Source organism: Oncorhynchus mykiss, chromosome 21 (genome assembly GCF_057628025.1).
Source record: "Oncorhynchus mykiss isolate SJ-2025 chromosome 21, ASM5762802v1, whole genome shotgun sequence".
NCBI lineage: Eukaryota > Metazoa > Chordata > Actinopteri > Salmoniformes > Salmonidae > Oncorhynchus > Oncorhynchus mykiss.
In genome coordinates this window covers 36,258,499-36,286,097 of record NC_143042.1, presented here as the reverse complement: position 1 = coordinate 36,286,097, position 27,599 = coordinate 36,258,499, and the positions used below count along the sequence as shown (strand labels likewise).

Below are 27,599 nucleotides of genomic sequence, written 5' to 3'. Positions count from 1 at the left end.
CTGTCATGAATGACAGTGCTATGTCATGCTATCCTCTGGTGCAGTAAGCTATAGAGTACCCAAAAAACAGCACGCGATAGTGTATCGTGTGGGGCACGACTGGACAATAAATATGGTTTGAACGTTTTTGTTTCTTCCTTGTATTCGAGGAAGAAGGTGTCAATTTGATTTGGTTATTGGGCGGGGTTTGAGTTTTGACCAATATCATTTTCTACACACACGGTGTTCCTATTCCTGAGATAGGAAAAGATTTGTCGACGAGGATGGGATTCGAACCCACGCGTGCAGAGCACAATGGATTAGCAGTCCATCGCCTTAACCACTCGGCCACCTCGTCCTCTGAGTCACACCATAAACCAAAACCCCTATTTATCTTAAATTTAGGGGGGAATTTGGGTTATTTCAATGTGCTAGCAAACCAAATAGCATATTTGAACATGCAGTTGTTTGCTACGAACACAATAACTGGTCCATTTTACGTCGAACTAGCTAGCTACGTGCCCTTCTATACTAGGGTTTGTGGTAGATAAGCGGAGACGTGCGCCACAAGGTTGTCACTAGTTACCACAGCCACAAAGTCATAAACGCCGTCTATTTATACAATGTATCTGCTTAAAATCTGATTTTAAACTGAACCACAACCACACTGCGTACCTTATGACTAACTTTAACATCAAAATAAATTATGACCAAAAAGCAAGTTTTTGTTTTCATTAATTGTTACGATATAGACAACTTTGTGGATGTGCTATCTAGTGGAAACCCCACCATTCTCCAAATGTGTTTTTTAATGCTATGAGATTGACAAAACCGCATATCATCAAATATGAAGGAGGCCCGTGCAATGATTTCACGACTGAAAATCTTATCGAATCCTACGGCAGCACTGCGTGATGTCAACTGCACGAGACAGTCGAGGAGAGCCCCCCATAAATAAATTCCGAAATGAGCTCCGTGTAACTACTTAGCCACCTAGCAGTGGTCAATTTTATACCTACCTGGGGCATGTTGCTAAAGGATTTTGCTGTATGTGGTGTACATGCAGTGCCCGGGAATACATTACTCTAAGGAATGTTCTGTGTTTAAGGTGTTGCTCTGGTAATGGTAGCAGTCTTGCAACTGAAGCAGCAGCGCTACGGATACTCGGAGCTTTTCCGGAGCTCTGGCAAGAAAAATGGCCACTCGGAGAAAAACTCACGGTTAGAGCGTCTCAGGTACTCGCTGTCCACGGGGATATATTTGATGCCAGCGGGAAATACCGTGTGTACAATAACTTGGTCAACAGCCATTTCTCCACCAATCAGAAGAATGGAACGGATGCTCGCACCAATTGGCCTTAGCAACGCACACATCCATCAACAACTTGCATCCCCAGGACTCTTTGGTGGAATGTTGGCAGAACCCTCTCTGTGGCTATTTTCGCACATGGGCAAGATGCCACATTTGCCACAGCCCTCAGCATCTTCTGCCCTCAGTGGACTTCCACATGGTGTGCCACTCCGGGAAGATGGCGAGTTTCCCTGAGCAGGAACGGGTACAGGTCTGGAGGATTGTGCCGCGGTGATCGCCAGGCTGGAGACGCACCGAGACAAAATACCAGAACTATGCCATCGGGGGTATGGCATAGTCCTATCCAAACAATCTTCTTTAGAACTTTGCCAGCTGCGTCATGGAAGCCAACTACATCCTGGTCATCGACATGGCACCAGTACCGACCTCCACCAGCAGTTCCTGGCGCTGGTCATGAGACGTGAACCTGCCACAGACGAGGTCATCGTTCTGCGTGCCTTTGAGATCTGCCATGTACACAAGATGCCTGCCAACAAGTCGGAGCTGGCACAGCTGTACCAGGTGGGAGAGGTGCAGCCCTTCAATGAGGTGCCATACCCACAGTGCCAGGCCCCCACCAACTACTCCTAGTGGGTGAACAGACATAGATAGCCAAGGCTTGGGGCCCCTGGACGTGATCTATACATTATCCTGGGTGGACCCCTGGGAGCCCTTCTACATTGGGCCCCGCACCGTGCCCCTGTACCACGGCTTCATGGCTTTAACCGCATCAGCCAGTATTGTATGGATAAAAGTAGCCAGTTGCTCACAGTACGCGACAGATGTGTGTGTGTGTATCAACAGACACTGCAGAGATTCTTGCACAGCGGTATAATATACATAAACAAAGATTTGTCGACGAGGATGGGATTCGAACCCACGCGTGCAGAGCACAATGGATTAGCAGTCCATCGCCTTAACCACTCGGCCACCTCGTCCTCTGAGTCACAGAGCTTAACTTATCACACCCCATAACTACTGTCATGAATTTATTTGGGTTATGTTATTCGAGAGAGCATTTTCATAAAAGTGCAAGCAAACCAAATAGCATATTTGAACATGCAGTTGTTTGCTACGAACACAATAAATGGTCCACAAGGGCAGTAGCTAGCTACGTGCCCTTCTATACTAGGGTTTGTGGTAGAAAAGCGTAGTCGTGCTCCACAAGGTCACTAGTTACCACAGCCACAAAGTCATAAACCCCGTCTATTTATACAATGTATAAATTCTCACCATTCTCCAAATGTGTTTTTTAATGCTATGAGATTGACAAAAACACATATCATCAAATATGAAGGAGGCCCGTGCAATGATTTCACTACTGAAAATCTTATCGAATCCTACGGCAGCACTGCGTGATGTCAACGGCATGAGACAGTCGAGGAGAGCCCCCATAAATAAATTCCGAAATGAGCTCCGTGTAACTAGTTAGCCACCTTGCAGTGGTCAATTTTATACCTACCTGGGGCATATTGCTAAAGGGTTTTTGCTGTATGTGGTGTACATGCAGTGCCCGGAAATACATTACTATAAGGAATGTTCCGTGTTTAAAGTGTTGCTCTGGTAATGGTAGCAGTCTTGCAACTGATTTTTCCTCTCCTTTCTATCGAAACTGCACGGTAAGCAGCAGCGCTACCGATACTCTGAGCTTTTCAGGAGCTCTGGCAAGAAAAATGGAAACTGAGAAAAACTGTGTGTGTGTGTGTGTGTGTGTGTGTGTGTGTGTATGGTTGAAAACAGTTAGGACTACATTACATTATCAACAGACAAAGGACACTGCAGAGATTCTTGCACAGCAGTAAAACATACATTATACAAATAGAATATAAATAAATACTTTGTCCTGACACTTCATTCAATTAAAAGTTTTCACCATTTCATGTTGTCCCCCTTACCTCCTCCTCTTCCCTCCCCATGCCTGTAAGCTCCACGTGACGGGCTACGGATTCTCTGTCCTCAACTCTGTCTTCGTGGTGCACAAAGGGTTCAAAGTTCATGGCGAGTTCCACAGCAGGAAGGATGAGGAGAACCGAAGGAGCCGCCTCCTGTTCCGCAGCTTCAAGGAGGGTCTGAAGACCAAGTACCCCTCCTCCCCTCAACGCTGCTGAGGAGACAAGTTGAGAACACTGGTGCCTGATTGACACTATAGGGTTAAACTAGGGGTTGGCCTGGTTACGCATCCATCTTTGTTGCTGGGTAGGACCATGTGAGAGGAAGATATCCAAGCCAGAACAGTACGGTTTGGCCCTATAGTGTGAATCAGCGTTGGATCACTTCTCCCTAAGTACGGGCTAGGTGTTGATTTGGAGTTCAGCATTCCTATGAGTTCACAAGACTTCTGTCCATCAAGAAATCAACAAATTACCAACTGCACTACAACATAAACATGAAATGATCACTGGTCCCTGAATTTCTGCTCATTTGTCCAAGTCGGTCAACCACTAGATGGCAATAGTAGACACTTGACTGTAAGGTTTTCACATCATCATCATAATCAGCATTACCTATGCATTGACAGTGAGGGTGGGCCTGTCATTTCTAGTGCCTACTGAAGACCACAATTGTTTTTGTAAATAGACTCATTGTTCTATAGAAGCTGGGTTTGGTTGACACTCCCATAGAGAGATGTAGTGGGAAAGAGTGACAGGTGTTTTGAGTCTAACACTGCTGTGATACCAGTGTGTTAACTGGAAAGAGTTAGTTGCGTTTACCTGCAGGTATAACAAAACACTGTTGAATGTTTAGAGAAATTAAATGTCTATTTAATGTAAATGGTTACTTATTTATTCAAGGATTGGAGTTGTATGGTTTGCATTTGTTTGAAGTACAAATAGTTAATATTATGAACACATACAGTTGAAGTCGGAAGTTTACATACACCTTAGCCAAATACATGTAATCTCAGTTTTTCACAATTCTTGACATTTAATCCTAGTAAAAATTCTGTTTTAGGTCAGTTAGGATCACCACTTTATTTTGATAATGTGAAATGTCAGATTAATAGTAGAGTGAATGATTTATTTCAGCTTGTATTTCATTCATCACATTCCCTGTGGGTCAGAAGTTTGCATACACTCAATTAGTATTTGGTAGCATTGCCTTTAAATTGTTTAACTTCGTTCAAACGTTTCGGGTAGCCTTCCACAAGCTTCCCACAATAAGTTGGGTGAATTTTGGCCCATTCCTCCTGACCGTGCTGCTGTAACTGAGTCAGGTTTGTAGGGCTCCTTGCTCACACACGCTTTTTCAGTTCTGCCCACAAATGTTCTATGGGATTGAGGTCAAGGCTTTGTGATGGCCACTCCATACCTTAACTTTGTTGTCCTTAAGCCTTTTTGCCACAACTTTGGAAGTATGCTTGGTGTCATTTTCCATTTGGAACACCCATTTGCGACCAAGCTTTAACTTCCTGACTAATCTTGAGAGGTTGCTTCAAAATATTCACATAATTTTCCTTCCTCATGAAGCCATCTATTTTGTGAGGTGCACCAGTCCCTCCTGCAGCAAAGCACACCCACACCATGATGCTTCACGGTTAGGATGGTGTTCTTCGGCTTGCAAGCCTCCCCCTTTTTCCTCCAAACATAACGATGGTCATTATGGCCAAACAGTTCTATTTTGTTTCATCAGTCCAGAGGACATTTCTCCAGAAAGTACGATCTCTATCCCCATGTGCAGTTGCAAACCGTCGTCTGGCTTTTTTATGGCGGTTTTGGAGCAGTGGCTTCTTCCTTGCTGAGCGGCCTTTCAGGTTATGTTGATATAGGACTCGTTTTACTGTGGATATAGATACTTTTGTACCTGTTTCCTCCAGCATCTTCACAGGGTCCTTTGCTGTTGTTCTGGGATTGATTTGCACTTTTTGCACCAAAGTACGTTCATCTCTAGGAGACAGAACGCGTCTCCTTCCTGAGTGGTATGACGGCTGCGTCGTCCCATGGTGTTTATACTTGCGTACTATTGTTTGTACAGATGATTGTGGTACCTTCAGGCATTTGGAAATTGCTCCCAAGGATGAACCTTTTTTTTCTGAGGTCATGGCTGATTTCTTTTGATTTTCCAATGATGTCAAGCAAAGAGACACTGAGTTTGAAGGTAGGCCTTGAAATACATCCACAGGTACACCTCCAATTGACTCAAATTATGTCAATTAGCCTATCAGAAGCCTCTAAAGCCATGATATCATTTTCTGAAAATTTACAAGCTGTTTAAAGGCACAGTTAACTTAGTGTACGTAAACTTCTGACACACTGGAATTGTGATACAGTGAATTATAAGTGAAATAATCTGTCTGTAAACAATTGTTGGCAAATTACTTGTGTCATGCACAAAGTAGATGCCCTAACCAACTTGCCAAAACTATAGTTTGTTAACAAGAAATTTGTGGAGTGGTTGAAAAACGAGTTTTAATGACTCCAACCTAAGTGTATGTAAACTTCTGACTTCAACTGTATGTTGTTCTCTTTAGTAGGGATGTCGACAGAGGTCCCGTATGATCCCCTAGGCACGTCCAAATGGCACCCTATTCCCTATAGACTACTTGCGGAACAATGGGGTGCCATTTAGGATGTATCCATAGTATTCATCCTGGTTATTTTGCATTGTGAATATATGGTACAGTATTACTATTTTGCATAGCGGTGGTCACTGACTTGTTAGCCCTGTGAAGGACTAAATGTAGCACAGAATAGCCAGAACTCTGTTCTCCAACCACTAATAAATAATATTCTTTAGTTATTTGGGAGTGAAAAAAAAGATTTGTTGTTGGAAGTTTACATATTCATTGTGATATTTTTCAAATATTAAAATACAACAAAAACTACAACATGTTTCTGAAATTACTTTTCATTACATGTTGTATTTTTGGGGAAAATTAATTGACTGTCCTATGTTATTACCAATTTTTTTTAAAGTAAAATGTTTTGATAATTTCAGTTGGCGTTACTATGAAATGCTTTTGGCAGAATCAGTGCCTTGCGAAAGTATTCGGCCCCCTTGAACTTTGCGACCTTTTGCCACATTTCAGGCTTCAAACATAAAGATATAAAACTGTATTTTTTTGTGAAGAATCAACAACAAGTGGGACACAATCATGAAGTGGAACGACATTTATTGGATATTTCAAACTTTTTTAACAAATCAAAAACTGAAAAATTGGGCGTGCAAAATTATTCAGCCCCCTTAAGTTAATACTTTGTAGCGCCACCTTTTGCTGCGATTACAGCTGTAAGTCGCTAGGGGTATGTCTCTATCAGTTTTGCACATCGAGAGACTGACATTTTTTCCCATTCCTCCTTGCAAAGCAGCTCGAGCTCAGTGAGGTTGGATGGAGAGCATTTGTGAACAGCAGTTTTCAGTTCTTTCCACAGATTCTCGATTGGATTCAGGTCTGGACTTTGACTTGGCCATTCTAACACCTGGATATGTTTATTTTTGAACCATTCCATTGTAGATTTTGCTTTATGTTTTGGATCATTGTCTTGTTGGAAGACAAATCTCCGTCCCAGTCTCAGGTCTTTTGCAGACTCCATCAGGTTTTCTTCCAGAATGGTCCTGTATTTGGCTCCATCCATCTTCCCATCAATTTTAACCATCTTCCCTGTCCCTGCTGAAGAAAAGCAGGCCCAAACCATGATGCTGCCACCACCATGTTTGACAGTGGGGATGGTGTGTTCAGCTGTGTTGCTTTTACGCCAAACATAACGTTTTGCATTGTTGCCAAAAAGTTCAATTTTGGTTTTATCTGACCAGAGCACCTTCTTCCACATGTTTGGTGTGTCTCCCAGGTGGCTTGTGGCAAACTTTAAACGACACTTTTTATGGATATCTTTAAGAAATTGCTTTCTTCTTGCCACTCTTCCATAAAGGCCAGATTTGTGCAATATACGACTGATTGTTGTCCTATGGACAGATTCTCCCACCTCAGCTGTAGATCTCTGCAGTTCATCCAGAGTGATCATGGGCCTCTTGGCTGCATCTCTGATCAGTCTTCTCCTTGTATGAGCTGAAAGTTTAGAGGGACGGCCAGGTCTTGGTAGATTTGCAGTGGTCTGATACTCCTTCCATTTCAATATTATTGCTTGCACAGTGCTCCTTGGGATGTTTAAAGCTTGGGAAATATTTTTGTATCCAAATCCGGCTTTAAACTTCTTCACAACAGTATCTCGGACCTGCCTGGTGTGTTCCTTGTTCTTCATGATGCTCTCTGCGCTTTTAACGGACCTCTGAGACTATCACAGTGCAGGTGCATTTATACGGAGACTTGATTACACACAGGTGGATTGTATTTATCATCATTAGTCATTTAGGTCAACATTGGATCATTCAGAGATCCTCACTGAACTTCTGGAGAGAGTTTGCTGCACTGAAAGTAAAGGGGCTGAATAATTTTGCACGCCCAATTTTTCAGTTTTTGATTTGTTAAAAAAGTTTGAAATATCCAATAAATGTCGTTCCACTTCATGATTGTGTCCCACTTGTTGTTGATTCTTCACCAAAAAATACAGTTTTATATCTTTATGTTTGAAGCCTGAAATATGGCAAAAGGTCGCAAAGTTCAAGGGGGCCGAATACTTTCGCAAGGCACTGTATAATTGTGTGTAGTAGCGACTCAACCAAGTAGGAGGCAATGGAGTAAGGTTACCTATGGTAATAAGACTTGTCGTGTTGGATCGCAGTTCTTATTCTGTTGAGTCTAAATCAAGTTCCTGAGTACGTCAATCTAGTAGATTTTCATGCTAACCAATTTACTTCTATGATGATTGGGAAGGAAATCAACAGATTTCTCTCTACATTTCACTAATATTTTGGTGATCGGGGTTGCATATCAGGTTCGGGGTGAATTTAGTTGTCAATTTAAGAAATGTAATTAACAAGTTGAAAAAAAACTAATTAAATAGGGCAGTTTTTTTATTCAAGATCTCAATTTCCCTCAGATAGGGGTTGCATATCAGGTTCGGGGTGAATTTAGTTGTCAATTTAAGAAATGTAATTAACAAGTTGAAAAAAACTAATTAAATAGGGCAGTTTTTTTTATTCATGATTTCAATTTCCCTCAGTTTTCAATGTGAAAAAGTTAAAAATCCACAAATAAAACAATGGGCAATTTTACATTTTTGAATTGACAAATTAACTTTTATCTTTCTTTTAGAGGAAACCATATACAGTGGGGAGAACAGGACAGGTGTCTTTTATACAGGTAACAAGTTCAAACAGGTGCAGTTAATACAGGTAATGAGTGGAGAACAGGAGGGCTTCTTAAAGAAAAACAAACAGGTCCGTGAGAGCCGGAATTCTTACTGGTTGGTAGGTGATCAAATACTTATGTCATGCAATAAAATGCAAATTAATTACTTAAAAATCATACAATGTGATTTTCTGCATTTTTGTTTTAGATTCCGTCTCTCACAGTTGAAGTGTACCTATGATAAAAAAATTACAGGCTTTGTAAGTAGGAAAACCTGCAAAATCGGCAGTGAATCAAATACTTGTTCTCCCCACTGTATGTAATGTGATGTTGCTCACAACTTGTGAGGACACAACATGTCTCAGTGTTTAAAAGATGTCACTAACTAAACCAATAGAAGCTGACGCCTGGGTTAAAAGGTGATTCGACCTAACATCCTATCTTTTTTAGTAATTAACACAACCTGTTTTGAAGTGAACTCCACAAAGCCCTGTGATCTCATTTATTGAACTTGGTGGTGAGACACGGAAGGGAATAACACGTAATCACTGCTGCTGGGCACTTGGTTCATCATCCGAACACTTTAACTTATCACACCAGTGATCTATCTAAGCAGATACACATCTCGTCCCTGCTCTCTCACTCCAACAACTCTACCTTCAACCATATTAGCAGATTTTCTTTGTCAACATTCTCATCGTAGGGCGTTCTTGTTTTTGTGCCTCTCTTCATCTCACCAGACCAATAACTCGGACTACGTTGTTTATTTTTCTCTTGCGCTTTCCCTCTGCTCCTATTTTTCACTCTTCCTCAGTACGTCACCGTCCCGTCCATGGTGTTTGAGTGGCAGAAGGCAGAGGGGGGAAGGGAGGGAGGGGGGGGTTGTACGGATAAGGAGTGGCATTAAGCAGGTTTGGTGAGGTAAAGTGGGGTTTATCTCGACAGCTTTGGGGAGCTGCAGCTTATTAGGGTCAGGGAGCTTTACGACAAGAGCAATTAGGGCTGGCCTCTGTGTGGAGATAGCAGGAGGCCTACCACTAGATTGGCTGTGTACAAGGAGAAGAGGAGGCAGAGGAGGGGTGTATGTGTACCGAGGGAAGACCAGACATGCTGGAGCCTTCGGCCTAGTGGGGCTTTTGAGGGGGGCTTTTTTTGCGGGTCACTTCATGGATGAGAATTGCAGTGAGGTAGCAGTGACCCCAAAACTTCGGAGGACTGGAGAGACCGGCTGCGTCCCAAATGTCACCAATTCCCTTTTGTATGGTGCACTAAATAGGATGCCATTTGGGGTGCACCCACAGACAAAGTATAAAGAGCTGAATTACCTTTTGTCTATTGCCACAGCATGTTAAACAGACAGTCATTGAAAATGTTCAGCATTAGGACCTTACTGTGCGCTAATGACGGCTTCCCCTGTTGATTGACCATTGGAAAGCACTTGACTGGAAATCAATGCCTTTCTTAATTGATTGCCCCTGAGGAGAGAAAGTTGTATCGAATTGACTTCAAACGCGTCTCTGTATGTTGGGTTTACTTGAACTATAGTACTCTGTAACAAACGAGTCAGTACAAGTTAGGTTTACATCCGATTTGTATGCATACGTAAACGTTTGTGAATTTTCCCACCAGTGATGGGTCTCCACCAAAAGGATATGTTGCAGATAGAAATCAGTGCTTGATGACAACTTCTGTTACTTCATGTACTCGAAGAAAAAGAATCAGACCGGCGGAATTTATTGGAAAGGAGCCTCAAGCTCATACCGTGCACTTTCACCACCCTGTGAAGTTCAACATCATTTTTTTCATCTACCCGCACTGTATCTGCCAGCTGTTGGCTAGAGAGTACATGCCAAGACCAGAGTAGGAACATTTTTGCTATTTAACGCAACAGTTTCTGTGACAAAACTATCAGTAGAGTTGAAAATGTGATGGAAACACATTGAACATTTCCCCAAAAAATGTCGGTACACAATATTCAAATAATATTTGAGAAGGTCCGGTCACACAAATTTCCTAGGTGGCAAAGGTCCGGGTAGATATTTGAATTTATCCGCGTAGTAAGAAACCCCACTTCGCTACCCATGCGACCCCAAACTGTTCACACGCCTCTTGTTGGCGGAGATAACAGTTCGCAGCTGGAAAGCAAATTTCCTGCAAAATCTACACATTTTGCCATGGGGTTAGCCTAGCTTACCTACTTAGCTAACATGGGCAAGTTGATCAACTGGACATTTTTGAATTATATTATTTGATTTATATTATTTGACCAGTTATAAATGGCTGTAAGTGAATGTGATAAAAATAGGAAAACTGCCAATGCACTATTACAACTCCCAACAGCAGAAAGTTCACAGCCAGACTGAGTCGTCGTCCCCCCCAAAAAAAGAAATCCTGTTTAAAGTCAGGACCCGCGGTCCGTATTGACCCCGTTCTTGATTTGGAGTCTGCCTATTGAGTATGACTGCCCTATACTGTCCAACAAGAACTAGTTGTTGAGTGTTACATGTCTGATGAGTTCACCTGGATTCCACTATGAGGTCAGGTCATGACGATCAACATGTTACAACTTAACTACTTATGAAATGAAATACTTATATAATAAAACATTTATGTGAACTCTACAAGCAACTCTTCAATAAAAAAAGATGCAAAGCAATGTGAAAAGTAGAAACCAAAATCCATTTCAAGTGAAAAGATGAGACTTGTTTGTGTCTCAGGGGCGAGAGGAACAGGAACAGGTCACCTCTGGTAACACTTAACACCAGGCAGAGCAGCCTGGACAGAAGTGAGCTGAAACATCCGTTTCACTTAAACGAGTGTGAGCTTATCAGTCACCAATGCCAGCTTTAGGAGCAGGCGACCTGTCTGCTTACGGAACAAGCTCCCACCGATGCACGCATCCAGATCACTCATGGCCAGTTAAGTCGAGTGTTCTTGGACGCCCTGGCTACCTGCGCTTTAAACGTATCCCGCTAAATACGCCTCCACCACCGTGGTACTCAGCTAGTGGTTGCAGTTCTAATAGGACGTGACACCGCCCGGGGGGGAGAAGAAAAATCAGGCCTAATGGATCTAGGTAATCCCTCTCACTGAGCCTCACCAGCGCCTTGCTTATAGCCTCCTCCTCCTTCTCCCACCGTCCTCTTTTATCCTCCCCAGTGCCTTGCTTGTATACTCCTCCTACCCACTGTTGCCGGAATTCACCAGGAGAGAACAAACAGACGGGGGCAGGCTGGACAGGGCATCCCCCTCTGACACAGTCGCGCACACACTGTCACACACATACACAAACACACAGAGTTGCACACACACACACACACACACACACACACACACACACACACACACACACACACACACACACACACACACACACACACACACAACAAGGAACCAGAACCTTGGAGTCGGGAACCCACTGACCAGACACTGACACTAGCCACATAGAGATAAGTTAAATCTGTCTCCTCGATCAATGAGCTAATGCAAGCTCCTCTATCACAATAATTTAGTAACAGATGAAGGATGGCATGATGCAATTGGCCTATTGTACTGTGTTTGTAGACTGGCTGCACATTCCCTGGGCCCTCACAGTTTGGCTCCCAGGATCGGCATTAAATCTCAGAGGAGAGGAGCTTATCCATAGTTCTGGTACAGTACACAGTACATACAGTGATATACAACATGTATTTTCTCATAAGAAAAAGCAGAGGAGATAGTTTTAGAAGTTGTTTTTGATTTTTGCCGTGGCTTATTTCCACTTATTCTCCATTTCTTGCAATACATTAATAATAACCATGCTGCAAACAATGTCTCAGAATGTGTGTCTCTCTATGGGCAACTATCAATTAGTCAATCATTAAAGTCTATTCAGTGCTCTAAAGAGTATGTACAAGCTCAGGTCAGTGTGTATGTAGTGCACTCCTATCAGTACATCTAGGTGACATGAAGGCAGACAAAATTAGCACACAACAAACAAACTTTACTGAGCCTTTAAGCACTCTTAAATAACCATCCTCTACCCTCCATCCCTTCATCCCTCCCCCAGCCCTCACTTTATCCACCTGTCCCTCCCGGGGGGTAATTTGGCGCAGCTGCAGAGTGGCTGGGCTGGGGCAGGCAGGTGGGGCAGGGTGGGACAGGGAGGGGGGAAGGGGGGGCTCAATAGAGGTAAGTCACTGAATCAGGAATTAATGAGTATTAAAGTATTAGGTGAGAATAAGTCCTACCTTTTAAGCCCTTTAGCATTCCTAAACAACTCCAATAACACCTGTTATATCAAGGAATCGCAGCGAGGCTGCGTGGTGTGAGAATTCAATTATTTTTCTCCTATTAAGTCACCTAAGACATGATGGCCAAACTGGTAAGCAGATAGTTCTCTGTGAGTTCACAGGCATGGAAGTAAAGAGACTTGAAAGACAATGTCAATTAAAAAGTTAAGCACAATTTCTGTGAGTATGATATTCAATTTGACTACAATTGGTAGAAATAAAATATAACTCAATAGCAATTTGAGTCATAACATTTTGACCACAAACCAACATTTGACAGAGGTGCCTATTGAGTTACAGACAGAATCCAGAAGTGGACAGTGTTCTTTCTTTGACACAGAGAGCTTCTAAGATTCTCTGTTCTCTTCTCTAAGCGTCTCGTCTCTGAGTTCTCTAGGCTATAATGTCATGGCAGTGAAGCCAGCCAGCCAGACAGACAGACAGACAGACAGACAGACAGACAGGACATTGGCCCTCCTATTGTTCTAACCCCTTACATCACCACCATGACCACTAGCAGCCATTGCTGCTAGTCACAAATCACAGTAATCATAAGCACAAGGGCCAACGACCAGCCCAGCAAACAAACCCTGAGAGTGATCCACCCATCCATCCTCAAGTCTATTTTCTAGTGCATAGAGCATAAATTAGACAGCATTGTTGGTTGGTTGATAAGTCATCAAAAGGAGATCTCCTTGTGTAAGCTCATCTTCACACACAGCAACGGTGATCCCTTCCTTAGGTGGAGCTATAGAAACACTAGAGCAGGCATCCCCATCCAAGACCACATTCTGTGGTGGAGTGCCGTCTGGGACTATGTTAGGAGGTTTGTTAACTGAACCTGAAAAAAACCCATCCAGGGGGAGGAGACAGTAGTGCTGGCAGTAGAGAGAGACGTCAAACAGGTCCTCCTTGGGGAGGTGGTTCGCTATCAGATAGCCCTGGGGTTGGACACAGGCAGAGAGACATACACGTCGAGAGACAAGAGACTCAGAGTACACACACACACACACACACACACACACAGGTTGGACACACACACACAGATAACACAATTGAATTTAGAATTTTTACTAACACAAGTCTCCCCATCGTATTGGAGTGCCAGACTCTCTCTATACAAAGGTCATGAGAATGGAGACTTGAACCTAGAGAACAACCTTCTACAAATCATGAATAATTCAGAATCAATTGATAGGCTGATGATGTGCCATCTAGAGAATGAGGGGGTACAGCATGTTATTCTGGGTGATGATATCCCATCTATAGTGCATTCGGAAAGTGTTCAGACCCCTTGACTTTTTCCACATTTTGTTACGTTACAGCCTTATTCTAAAATCGATTAAATTGTTTGTTTTTTCTCATCAGTCTACAAACAATGTCATTGAATGTCATTGAGTAGCCCAGCCAGAGCCTGAACATCTCTGAAGAGACCTGAAAATAGCTGTGCACAACACTCCCCATCCAACCTGACAGAGGTGGAGAGGATCTGCAGAGAAGAATGGGAGAAACTCCCCAAATACAAGTTTTAGAATAAGGCTGTAACTTAATAAAATGTGGGAAAAGTCAAAGGGATCGTAAAGGCAATGTATAATCCTGCCATATACTGTACCTCGCTTAAAAACAGTAAACCGAGATTGAGTATAATTCAAACAACAAAAACAGTTATGTTGTTAATAATACGTGGTAGATGCTGGTTAAAATAAGAGCTTTGTGGGGGTCTTTCTGACTGTGCTAAAATTTAGACGGGGATTCACTCCTCGTCTTTCAATCCACCACAAATATTTGCCTCCACAGTGACTGCTATCTCAATCCTCTGTGCTCACCCTGGGCCAATTGAGGCTAGAGACTTTGCTCTTTCTCCTCCTATAGCACCTCACAACAGCGGAAGGGGAAGTGAATATATTGTTTGTTTGGTGAATGACCCCTGGGCATATGGTGCTGCCTGGGAGACCCTCCTATGTGGGGAGGGGGTGGGGGACACTCGACCTGTCTGAGAGGATACTGGTATTGAGTTGCAAACAAGTTTGTAATTAGCCCCTACTTCACTTGCTGGGATGGAATTAGTGTGTGTGTGTGTCAGTGTGTGTTATGCGAGTGCATGTGTGCTTAATTCATTTGTTTCGGTGTGTTTTCCTGAGCTCGTTGCGTGTGTGTTTGACCTCCTTTCTTTAGGAGGAATAGGGGTTGGGGCCGGTGATAACGATAACACTAATTAGTTCTCCTCCCAGTTGCTTGTTAATTGCGTTGAGTTGTGGATTTATACAGCATGGTTGGATGGGTAATAACCCGCCCCACAGGGCCCCAGACCCCACCCCCTGCCTTGCGTGTTGGCAAAATCAACAGCTCATTTTTAAGCAGGCGACTTCTTGTTTAAGTCGAATTAATTATGCCAAGTGGGGTTCCACCTCCACCATCATGTCCTGGCCTGCGTCCCAAATGGAACCCAATATTTCCTATGGTGCACTACTTTTGACCCGGGCCCATAGGCACTGTAGGGAATAGAGAGCCATTTGGGATGCAGACCTTGTTTTGTCCAGAAAGGGGAAGAGGTGCAGGGAGGGGAGGGGAAGAGGGGAATGAGGGCTCGATATGTGCATATGGTCACAGAATTAATTAGAACACAAAAGTATGTAACTATATAACTCTGGTAACAAAAAAATGATCAGGACAAATAGATGGAAATGTTGCTACAAGGTTGATGACCACTCTTCAGTGGTCATGTGTTAAACAATATTGTGTTTGGTTCAGCTTGTAAACTTTCCTTGCAAAGCTGGCAAGAGTGCAATTTTGACAACACAGCCAGGAATATAAACTTTAGCAGGCTTTATTGACACGCTATCGTGTTGTACCATATCAAAACGATGCCTCTATAAGGATGTGCGGTATTCAAAAAATCAATACAGTTTAAACACCCCTCACACACTGATACTGACTGGCACACACCATCATAATCTCCTCATCCCATCTCCATCTATGATTAAGAAGATTGGTAATCTCACTCAGTCTGCTCTCAAAGTGTTAACAGATTGGTGGGATTTGGAAGGGGGTAGAGGGGTGTGTGTGTGTGTGTGAATATGTTTACGCAAGTGTGTGTACAAGTGTGCATTCAAACGCGAGAAGTGTCTAAGACCTAATAGCGTCAGATTAACTATAAGGTATGATCTTCCCCCGGCTCATCTAATTTCTCCCCCCTTCTGTGCTCCTCTATACTGGCTGTGTGAACAGACACTTGCACACACACAGTACAATCCCTCCCTCCCTCCCGACAGACAGACACACACATAGGCACACACACACTGCACCCCACTGCCCTGATAATCTAGATGGGCTATCATCCTCTGCCCACTGTTTGTACAGGGAATCTATACCTTTGTCTTGAGCTATGGACTGTTTGGATTTACTTCCATTTGAAAAATAAGAATTTTGTCACAGTTTTTTATACATTGTTGTCACGTTCTGACCTTAGTTCCTTTGTGATGTTTTTGTTTTAGTGTGGTCAGGGCGTGAGTTGGGTGGGCAGTCTGTTCTTTTTTCTATGATTTGGTATTTCTGTGTTTGGCCTGGTATGGTTCTCAATCAGAGGCAGCTGTTTATCGTTGTCCCTGATTTGAGAACCATACTTAGGCAGCCTGTTTTCACCCTTGAGTTGTGGGTGATTATTTTGTTCTGTGTTTTTCTTCACCGTACAGGACTGTTCGTTTGTCGTTTTTTTCTTTCTTCCCAGTGTTCAGTTGTTTCATTAAAGAATAGGAACACTTACCACGCTGCGCATTGGTCCTCCTCTTCTTCCACCCATGACGAGCATTACAATTGTGTTAGTAGAGTAATTAAAAAATATATAATAATATTGAAGTTAAAATGAATATTTTTACAAGGATATAATGTATAAACATTTCAAATATCAATGTTCCTGTACACACTGGCGGACTCACCATTAGGCAACTCAGGCCATTACCAAGAGCATCACATCATCGGGGGCCTCGTGAACTTGGCAGAATTTTGTTTAAAATGATCTTGCCTAGGCTTATATTGTTACTTTCACAAGCTACTTTAGTTTCCATTTGCCTTTTTGTGACAAAGAAATGTATCCATTGAACATGTATTCTGCACAGAAGGTATACAGTTGTTTAAATAAATAATAATATTGTCATGTATACTTCCTCCCCGGCCTCTTGGTCATCAGACTGCTGATTATCCCGCACACCTGTCACCATCGTCTTCGCGCACCTGTGCCTCATGACACTAACCTGGACTCCATCACCTCCTTGATTATCTTCCCTATATCTGTCACTCCCCTTGGTTCCTTCCCCAGGCGTCATTGTTTCTGTTTCTTGTCTGTGAGTAGTTCGTAGTTTGTATTATGTTTCATTTATTTATCCCTGAGGAAGGCACAGTGATGCCGAAACGTTGGTAAATACCCATTCAATTGCTGGGAGATTATACATGGAGTGTGCCACTTTCTCTATTTTGATAGTTTATCATTTATTTATTAAAACAATCACTCCCTGAACTTGCTTCCAGACCCTCGCCTACATTATTACAAATTAAATCTAGCTTTGTTTATATATGTCTTGGTTTTGAGTGTATTTGGTCATTTACATCTGGCTTAGAACATTACATCTTACACTACATGGCCAAAAGTATGTGGACGGCCCTTCAACTTAGTGGATTCGGCTATTTCAGCCACACCCGTTGCTGACAGGTGATTCAAATAGAGTACACAGCCATGCAATCTCCATAGACAAACATTGGCAGTAGAATGGCCTTACTGAAGAGCTCAGTGACTTTCAACGTGACACCATCATAGGATGCAACAACGGCTCAGCTGCGAAGTGGTAGGGCACACAAGCCCATAGAACGGGACCCGTGAGTGCTGAAGCGGTGCTAAAGTGCATAGTGCTAAAAATAGTCTGTCCTCAGTTGTAACACTCACTACCGAGTTGCTTCCAGAGGCAGTTTAGAACGTCAGAACAATGACTGTTCGTTGGGAGCTTCATGAAACAGGTTTCCATGCTCGAGAAGCCGCACACAAGCCTTAGATCACCATGGGCAATGCCAAGCGTCGGCTGGGGTGGTGTAAAGCTTGCCGCCATTGGACTCTGGAGCAGTGGAAACGCATTTCTGGAGTGATGAATCATGCTTCACCATCTGGCAGTCCGATGGACGAATCTGGGTTTGGCGAATGCCAGGAGAACGCTACCTGCCCGACTGCATAGTGCCAACTGTAAAGTTTGGTGGAGGAAAAATAATGGTCTGGGGCTATTTTTCATAGTTCAGGCTTGCTCCTTAGTTCCAGTGAAGGTACATCTTAATGCTACAGCATACAATAACATTCTAGACGATTCTGTGCTTCCAACTTTGTGACAACAGTTTGGGGAAGGGCCTTTCCTGTTTCAGCATGACAATGCCACCATGCACAAAGTGAAGTCCATACAGAAATGGTTTGTCAAGATCGATGTGGAAGAACTTGACTTGCCTGCACAAAGCCCTGACCTCAACCTCATCTAACACCTTTGTGATGAATTGGAACACCGACTGCAAGCCAGGCCTAATTGCCCAACATCAGTGCCCGACCTCACTTATGCTCTTGTGGCTGCATGGAAGCAAGTCCCTGCAGCAATGTTCCAAAATCTACTCGAAAGCCTTCCTAGAAGAATGGAGGCTGTTATAGCAGCAAAAGGGGGACCACCTCCATATTAATGCCCATGATTTTGGAATGAGATGTTAGACGAGGAGGTGTCCACCTACTTTTGGACATGTAGTGTGTCTGTAGTCAATTAAATTATGCTAGTAATTTTCAGAAGTTTAGGTTATAAAACAAAATAAGAAAACTAAAGAAAGAAAATCTCCCAATAAAATAAAGTATTTATTCAGCTATTACAGTTCAATTCTACATAAAGTCAGAATTAATTGTCTGTTGTCTAAATGATATAATCAATCATGACCTCGAAGGTCTCCAGCTTAGCCTGTATTGTCTGGTAAACGCATATTTGTGTTTTGTAGAAAGATTGTTGGACAAGACTAAACCACTTGACCTGTTTCTAAACCATGACCCTTTCTTTACATGACCACAACTTCTATTTTAAAACCTATATGCACACAAAATTCATAAGCATGGTCTGCTGGATTGGCACGGCATTGATGTGGTTCTGTAGTCTAGAGACTATGGATGTAAACTGTCCAGGGTTACTGTCAATTCCATTTCAATTCCATCAATTCTGGAGACTAAATGAAATTCCAATTCCAGAATAATAAAAAAATAAAATAAATTCAAATAGGATTTTCCTGAACTGACCCCTAAACAAAACAGTAGCCTAATAAATACAATTATGAATCATTAAAAAATAATATGCAATGTGCCTAAAGACCCAGAGCGTATATCAATTCCCTATAGCCTATACTCATATAATATAGTTTATTATGTGTGCTTGTTGTACCGCAATCGTGGACAGATGCTTATTCTAAACCGGATTAATAAAAAACGTGTCCCCTAAAGACGGATTAATAAAATCAGAAAGGGATTGAACCCATGAAGCAGGATCATATAATACAGTGTCCCCGAGTAACACTGCCGTCCATCACCCTGCCTCCAGAGACGTTTTTAAAAAAAACTATCCTGACCCGGGGACGGACCGGGGTGGAGGAGGATAGGTCTACTGTATGAGTGTCCACTTTAATTAAAAGGCGATTACTTTTGCCGGGAGCGTTGAGAGGATGCTTAGCAGCTTTGCCAAACATGCATCTCGGGAGATTTCGCCGTGGGCAAATGGAAGCGGCCGCCGCGTAGGTGATACAGATACAGATTGCCAAGGCCTTAGCGCGGTAGCTCTGGCGCTCAGATTCAAACCGCATTCAAATCAGAGCATACACTATAGCTGTGAAGCGGTCTGTCATCTATAACCCATACATGTTATGAGCCAGGGTGCATCCATTCACCAGGATGAAAAACAACAACAAACAAAAAAACATATCCGAATATAATTACTTCAGTTTGGGTTAGGCCTATCTAAAATATATATGCACAATTGACCGAAGACCTATAATCATTTGTTGACAAACTGTAAACTAAAACTATACGTACGAGTCAAATATAGATGTTTTTAAACCAAACATTTTATCACATTATTATAAAACACAACAATAATATGTCACTATTCTACTATTCCAATTATCAAGTGATTGGTTATAGAAAAGTTATTGATTATGTATCACTTCATTCTATTTAGGTGAATTAACTTTCTAGTAAATACCAACCAGGCCTAATGGGTAAAAAAAACGCTTGATTACACACATTTTCCTCCTCTCTTCTCTTCTCCACATCCTCCTCCCTGTCCTTTGGCCTGTATTGGATTTCCCCCGGCCGGCCAATCATGCAGATCAGACCAATTAAATATCCTTGTTGTTAGCTTCCCAATCATCCTGACAGTCAATGTATCCCTCGGCTAAAACAAACAATCTGATCAGGCTGTCACCTCTATACACATTACCCCCCGCTAAGTGGCTAATGACTGCGAGGCGCATAATCCCTCTCAAAACATCTACAAAGATGCTAATTATTTCTATCTATAAATACAGGTCGACTCCTGGCGTTCTTTCTTTAGCCTACTAGAACCGACAGAACTCCAGGAAGTGCCTGGCTCCGACGCGACTGTTGTCACATATAGCATAGCTTGCCAATACCGGGAAAAGACAGGAGAAACAACTTACATAAGGAACTCGCTGCCAATCAGATTTATTTTTACTACAAAACTATATTTGATTCAACTAAACTTCCGCATCACTGGGAGGCTCACTGGGACGTGGTGCGTAAAAGGACACTTCACGCACCAGACAATTGGAATGATATGACCATTGGCCATGTCCATTTAGCTGAACCAACATTTTTTTTTTTTAGATAAATGATAATATAGACAATTTTATTTGTTGACAAAGTCTGAGAAGAACGAAAAAGGGGAAAGATGTTCCCTTTGCCTATGTTCACCCCGGAACAAGTGGCTCGGGTGTGCGAGAACCTCGAAGAGACCGGCGACATCGAGCGCCTGGGTCGGTTCTTATGGTCCCTGCCTGATGCTGTCCCTGGCTCCGCCGGGGAGGCTCTCAACCGCCACGAGTCAGTGATGCGCGCCCGGGCGCTGGTCGCCTTCCACGGAGGAAACTTCGAGGCGCTTTACCAGATCCTCCAGAGCCACCGCTTTACACGCGAGTCTCACGCCAAACTCCAAGATCTGTGGCTGGACGCGCATTACCGCGAGGCAGAGCGGCTCCGGGGCCGTCCCCTGGGACCGGTGGAGAAGTACCGTATCCGGAAGAAGTTCCCACTGCCTCGCACCATCTGGGACGGCGAGCAGAAGACGCACTGCTTTAAGGTGAGACACCAAGCTGTAAGTATTATTCTTTCGCACCATACCTATAGTTACGCACCTTCATCATGCATACATGCCTATATACACTAACTGGCTATAAATTAGAAATGAACGAAACCCGTAACTAATATCTGACTGTAACCAATAATGTATATAGCCTACTGGGCTGACTCACTGTTAATTGTACATTTGTAAAACATTTTTAAATTCTTATACTGAAACATCTGTCATTCTGCCCTGAACAAGGCAGTTAACCCACTGTTCCTTGGCCATCATTGTAAATAAGAATTTGTTCTTAACTAACTTGCCTAGTTAAATAAAGGTTAATTAAATAAAACAACAAATCTGAAATAACTTCAGATGGTCTCATTATGGCACCTTGGCATATCAAGCTAATGATACTGAGTCACTGACAAGGGTTCTCTCTTTTTCTCCAGTCCTGATCTCTGTTAACTCAGACTATAGATAATAGGAGGTCAATTCCCTCCTGCAAGGTTAGGTTAGACATAGTAAAATATTTTCACATAAGAGGCTGTAGGTTATTTCTATAGAGAAACAAATGAATGCAATGGTGTTTCCCACAGAGATCCTGTTAAATTATGTTCTAATATGTCATGTTATGGCGTTTCACTTTCTACCATTCACTGCTTTGAGTTTGATGGCAAAGTTCGATGGCAAAGTTTCAAACAGGACATATCTTATCTGTAGTAATGTGGCTGCACATGTCACTTCCTTTACTGAGGGACAGACCAATACATGATTATCTACAGTCTCTCTGCTGAACCACTGGCAATATGCGTTAGTGTCTTTGTGTGGATTCACAAAACATAAAAAAAAGCACATAAGTGTTATAGCCAAGGAACAAGCAATGTCAGCCAAATCAAGACTCAATAGGCTACACAAAATATATATTTGTTTTTTAAAGTATTTTCATTTAAAAAAAATCTACATCTCAGCATGTAAATGACATAGGTGAGAAGAGATGCTTCTGCTCTTCAACCTTAGCCTGGGTAACAATCTTTTTGTGACAACCAATCCATTCCTCATATGACACAGAGTACAAGGAGGGGAAGTGTTAGCACAAACTAGGTCTAGATTTCAGGCTACTTCAACCTGCAGTAATCCTGTGGTTAAAGAGCTCCATAAGAGCATGTTGAATGGGGACTGTGCTGCTATAGGCTGTAGGCTATAGTGCATGTGTTTGTGTCCCAACTGGCACTCTATTCCCTATATAGTGCACTACTTTTGACCCAAGCTCCATGGGCGCTGGTCAAAAGTAGTGACTACATTGGGAATAGGGTGCCATTTGGGATGCAGTCACAGAGGGAGTCAGGTTGCTACAGTATAAACCTTGCGTGTCAGAGACCCCCCGTGGCGGTATAAGCCAAGCTCCCTTTTACTCTGGAGTTTCCACCAACTAAACAGCAGTGAGCAATCACCTAGCCTGGGATAGAATATAATAACTTTATTTTCCTGCAAAGGAACTTATTTTTGGAGTGGTTCAGAAAAAGAACAGACATAAACATCGTAGGTTACGCTACACAGTAGACCTAGCTACTAGGCTACACTTGGTTACACAAATAACAGAGGACGGGGCAACGATAATGCAACATGAAACAAACTTTAAAAAAAATAAGCACCACTCTCCTTGGTGCTGGATGGCCAGTGTCTTTGATATTTGCGATTCCACTGAATACCGGAACCTTTCACTATTGAAGTGAAACAGAGAGATATTCCGTTTTGGATCACGCCCAGGTTACTGTCGCAGTCAACATCACTCCAACGCAAAGGTCTGTGGAACCAAGCTGACAATCATTAGGTCTAGGGGGAAATGTTGGGCTTAACAGTGTTTTAACCTTTTGGATATCAGTATAGACATCATCAGTTATCTTTAGAAAACAACAAAACACAGGCATAAGGCATCCCTATTCCTGTTAACCATTGCAGGATTTTGGTTGCTTCGAAATGCACTTCAACCAACAAAATCACTACTAAATGCATATGAAATCACTTGCATCAGGGCAAGGAATAGGTCATTTTAGAAGATACAGTAGCTACACACAGCACAAAAAAAAGATTGTGACGGACTGAGTAGTCCTAGACTTAACGCTGGGCAGATACACGCGTTGAGCAGGTCACATTTCCACAGAAACAACATCACTCTCTGGCCCAGGATGTTGTTGACAATATTGAATGGGTAAAGTCTGTGCAAGACCATTAGGTGAAGGGTCTAAGGCTGAGCACTGACTTTTGCTATAGATCGTACAGTAGGTCAGTGGAGTTTAGGTAATGTCCCAACTCCCCCGTTAACATCCCCCTCTTGTGGTAGAGTCAGATACTGCAGGCAAATCATCTTGCTGCCCCACAAAGTATAAACCTCTACTAATCGTAAGGCATCTAGCCCTCTCTCCAGTACTAAGCCCTTTTATCCTGAGCCAATATACAGTATAACATATTTATGTTGATAATGTAGATTATAAATATTATCCCTTAAATCCAATTTAATACGATTATTTTCAGCATGGCTTAGGTCTCCTGCAGGAAATCTTCTCTTAACAATATCAATGGAGTAGCCTAATGAAAGATATCACACCCATATGCTGCATATGTCATATCTGATTGTGAAAGATATAGATTATTATGAACACTGTTGGTTACATGAAGCAGGGAACTGACCATTGTTGTGTCCTTTATGTCTCCAAGGAGAGAACTCGTAGCCTGCTCAGGGAGTGGTACCTCCAGGACCCCTACCCAAACCCGTCCAGGAAACGGCACCTGGCCCAGGCTACGGGACTCACGCCTACACAGGTCGGCAACTGGTTCAAGAACCGACGCCAGAGAGACAGGGCCGCGTCGGCAAAAAACAGGTACGTCAAGACTCAAGTCAAGGCAAGAGAGAAGGTTACTCAGCTGGAACCTTTGACTTTCTGTGTCTTGTTGAAGATGTTCTAAATTCTAAACTGAAAAATTAAGCAATTTATCAAAAGACTGCTTTTTGAGTGTGAGCCAATTGATTATTGTTTTACCTCAAGACAAAAGCACTACGATTAGTCACAGAGTGTACCACTTAGGTAACACTTCAACCAACCATGTGTCTCTAAAACGAACTTCACAATCTCCTTCTCCCTGTTCCCAGACTGCAACAAGACCCCACCCACCTGCCTTCGGGATGCTCCCCTGAGGGTTCTGTCCAGGAGCGCCACTCCCACCACCCCCGCCTGCTGACTGCCTCCCCCTGTCACCCGGGCAGCCCCGAGGCCAGCGACTGCAGCACTGGCACCGACCCTCGGGGCACCGGAGCCTCCACCCCCGACATCTCCGTCAGCAGCGACAGCGAGTTTGAATCCTGAGGTCGGGTCATTGAGTGCAGCTGGAGAGAGGCTCTAATTGGTTGAGTCCTCAAGGGAGATGCTATTATTGGTTCTCAGCCAGGAAGCCCCGGCCCCACAGATATAGAGACAATATAGACACTGTAGAAGTACTATCTGTCTGTGAGTTGGGATTGAACACATTGACAAAAGACTCGATATGGACACTTGATGTGTTTGCTAGTGGAAGAATGGGGAGGGGTGGGGGGTTGGGGATTGGACCATTCACAAACACATGCACTTAAAATGCACCATCGCACACGACTGTGAGGTACACGGTTATTTACAGTGCCTTGCAAAAGTATTCACTCCCCTTGGCGTTTTTCCTATTTTGTTGCATTACAACCTGTAATTTAAATGGATTTTTATTTGGATTTCTTGTAATGGACATACACAAAATAGCCCAAATTGGTGAAGTGAAATGAAAAAAATTACTTGTTTCAAAGAATTCTAAAACATTGACAAGTGGTGCGTGCATATGTATTCACCCCCTTTGCTATGAAACCCCTAAATAAGATCTTGTGCAACCAATTACCCTCAGAAGTCACATAATTAGTTAAATAAAGTCTACCTGTGTGCAATCTAAGTGTCACATGATCTGTCACATTATCTGAGTGTATATATACACCTGTTCTGAAAGGCCCCAGAGTCTGCAACACCACTAAGCAAGGGGCACCACCAAGCAAGCGGCACCATGAAGACCAAGGAGCTCTCCAAACAGGTCAGGGACAACGTTGTGGAGAAGTACAGATCAGGGTTGGGTTATAAAAAATATACAAAACTTTGAACATCCCACTGAGCACCATTAAATCCATTATTAAAAAACGGAAAGAATCTGGCACCACTAATCCATTATTAAAAAACTGAAAGAATTTGGCACCACAACAACCTGCCAAGAGAGGCCGCCCAACAAAACTCACGGACAAGGCAAGGAGGGCATTAATCAGAGAGGCAACAAAGAGACCAAAGATATGCAAAGCTCCACCGTGGAGATTGGAGTATCTGTCCATAGGACAACTTTAAGCCGTATACTTCACAGAGCTGGGCTTTACGGAAGAGTGGTCAGAAAAAAGCAATTGCTTAAAGAAGAAAATAAGCAAACCCCCAGACTCCCCAAACATATGGAAGAAGGTACTCTGGTCAGATGAGACTAAAATTGAGCTTTTTGGCCATCAAGGAAAACGCTATGTCTGGGGCAGACCCAACACCTCTCATCGCCCAGAGAACACCACCCCCACAGTGAAGCATGGTAGTGGCAGCATCATGCTGTGGGGGAGTTGTTCATCGGCATGGATTGGGAAACTGGTCAGAATATAAGAATGGCGCTAAATACAGGGAAATTCTTGAGGGAAACCTGTTTCGGTCTTCCATAGAGTTGAGACTGGGATGGAGGTTCACCTTCCAGCAGGACAAGGACCCTAAGCATACTGCTGAAGCAACACTCTAGTGGTTGAAGGGGAAACATTTAAATGTATTGGAATGGCCAAGTCAAAGCCCAGACCTCAATCCAATTGAGAATCTGTCATATGACTTAAAGATTGCTGTACACCAGCGGATCCCATCCAACTTGAAGGAGCTGGAGCAGTTTTGCCTTGAACAATGGGCAAAAATCCCAGTGGTTAGATGTGCCAAGCTTATAGAGACATACCCCAAGAGACTTGCAGCAGTAATTGCTGAAAAAGGTGCCTCTACAAAGTATTGGGTTTTTTTTGTGTGGGGGGATAGTTGTGCACGTGGAAGTTTTCAATTTTTTTGTCTTATTTCTTGTCTGTTTCACAATGAAAAATATTTTGCATCTTCAAAGTGGTGTAAATGAAATGATACAACCCCCCCCCCCCCCCAAATCAATTTTAATTCCAGGTTGTAAGGCAACAAAATAGGAAAAATGCCAAGGGGGGTGAATACTTTCGCAAGCCACTGTAGTACTTTATGACTGTGCTGCTGACTTGTACAAAGAATTACCAACTACAATTCTCTGTCCTGTAGATTTGGGCTGGAACGTGGGTAGTCAGTCAGTCAGGAGCAAGAACATATTCTATAACAGCAATAACTATTCTCAGGCAGATTATTTATAGAAATAATATACATCGTCACAGTCTTAGAGTTAGAGTAAATACTGAACCTGAATTATAATATCATATGTTTTGACCGGTTTCAACTCATAGGGAGTCTATTTTTTTAGTAGTCTATCATTGAGTACTAGCTTTAATCCCGTTTCTTAGTTTGCCCCTTACAATGAACAATGCCTTCGGTAGGCTGTTGGTTTCTAACATGAGCAGGCGTCTGTCAACTCAGAACTGCTTATGACGTCACTGCCTTAAAAAGGAACTACAGATTCTCAGTCGACTTTCATTCCATGGGTATCATAGTTCTGTGGGCATCACAGCCACACGGAACTCTTGTAATTGTGATTCACTTCCATTTAGCCACCGCTCTAAACCATTACTGTTCCCGAAAGCTAACAGAACAACAAATAGACTTAGGCTCCAGACAATGTTGTTATGTATGGAAAAGACATCCCACGTCATCACCACACATTTGCATTTAGATTAGATAGTTTAACATTCTTCTTCTATTATGACAATGTAACAACTGTATAACTATGCTGCTTTGGATGATGTGTCCAAAACATCTCCATTATAATATTATTCTAACCTGGTATATTCTTTAGACTGTTGTATGAGGCATTATTCAGTGCTCTCTAGAGATGTACTTCATACATGCGTTGCCTTTCAGAGCAAAACAGTAAGTGAGTGAATGGGATAGGAACGAAATGAAACTACGAAATATAAAAGCAAGATTGATAAGTAGCCTAAGGGTGAACGTGAAGCACAACTCCTTGATGTGCCTATAAACCTTTGAGGACAGAATAACGACCTGGTTCATATATATGACTGTTGTATCTTTATATAGATATACCCACATTAACATCACTAAACAATACATTGTTGTGCGATGTATTCATTGGAAAATAAGTGTTTTGTAAAAATGTGTCTGGTTGTGTATGAATGTGGAATAAATGAAACAATGTTGATCCAAACCTGATGTCGAGGTCTGCACGAACGAGGCATGAGCGTTT

The 27,599-nt window shown here is 42.7% G+C and overlaps 1 protein-coding gene, 2 non-coding genes and 1 pseudogene across 4 annotated transcripts; 2 read left to right on the top strand and 2 right to left on the bottom strand.

Annotated features, from left to right (window-relative positions):
- Positions 1 to 255: 255 nt before the first annotated feature.
- Positions 256 to 337, bottom strand: trnas-gcu (transfer RNA serine (anticodon GCU)). The gene has a single exon. It is a non-coding gene; the product is annotated as a tRNA-Ser (tRNA).
- A 570-nt stretch (positions 338 to 907) lies between these two features.
- Positions 908 to 3,566, top strand: LOC118942800 (beta-1,4-glucuronyltransferase 1-like; annotated as a pseudogene).
- Positions 2,186 to 2,267, bottom strand: trnas-gcu (transfer RNA serine (anticodon GCU)). The gene has a single exon. It is a non-coding gene; the product is annotated as a tRNA-Ser (tRNA).
- A 16,822-nt stretch (positions 3,567 to 20,388) lies between the features above and the next one.
- LOC110500938 (homeobox protein SIX6-like) lies at positions 20,389 to 27,560 on the top strand. Of its 2 annotated transcripts, none has more exons than XM_021578443.3 (3): positions 20,389 to 21,155; positions 23,856 to 24,019; positions 24,289 to 27,560. In XM_021578443.3, exons 1-3 carry the CDS (start codon positions 20,748 to 20,750, stop codon positions 24,500 to 24,502), a joined length of 786 nt encoding a protein of 261 aa, XP_021434118.1. In that variant the 5' UTR covers positions 20,389 to 20,747; the 3' UTR covers positions 24,503 to 27,560. The 2 variants fall into 2 exon arrangements, with proteins under 2 accessions (XP_021434118.1, XP_021434117.1); XM_021578442.3 differs by having other exon boundaries at positions 20,389 to 21,170.
- Positions 27,561 to 27,599: the final 39 nt, after the last annotated feature.

What these genes read in the sequence shown, in the direction of transcription:
- LOC110500938 (XM_021578442.3), top strand. Translation starts at nt 20,748, where the DNA reads ATGTTCCCTTTGCCTATGTTCACCCCGGAACAAGTGGCTCGGGTGTGC. An exon ending in TTAAGGTGAGACACCAAGCT is followed by an intron (nt 21,171 to 23,855) that starts GTAAGTATTATT and finishes TATGTCTCCAAG; the next exon opens with GAGAGAACTCGTAGCCTGCT. An exon ending in GCCGCGTCGGCAAAAAACAG is followed by an intron (nt 24,020 to 24,288) that starts GTACGTCAAGAC and finishes CCCTGTTCCCAG; the next exon opens with ACTGCAACAAGACCCCACCC.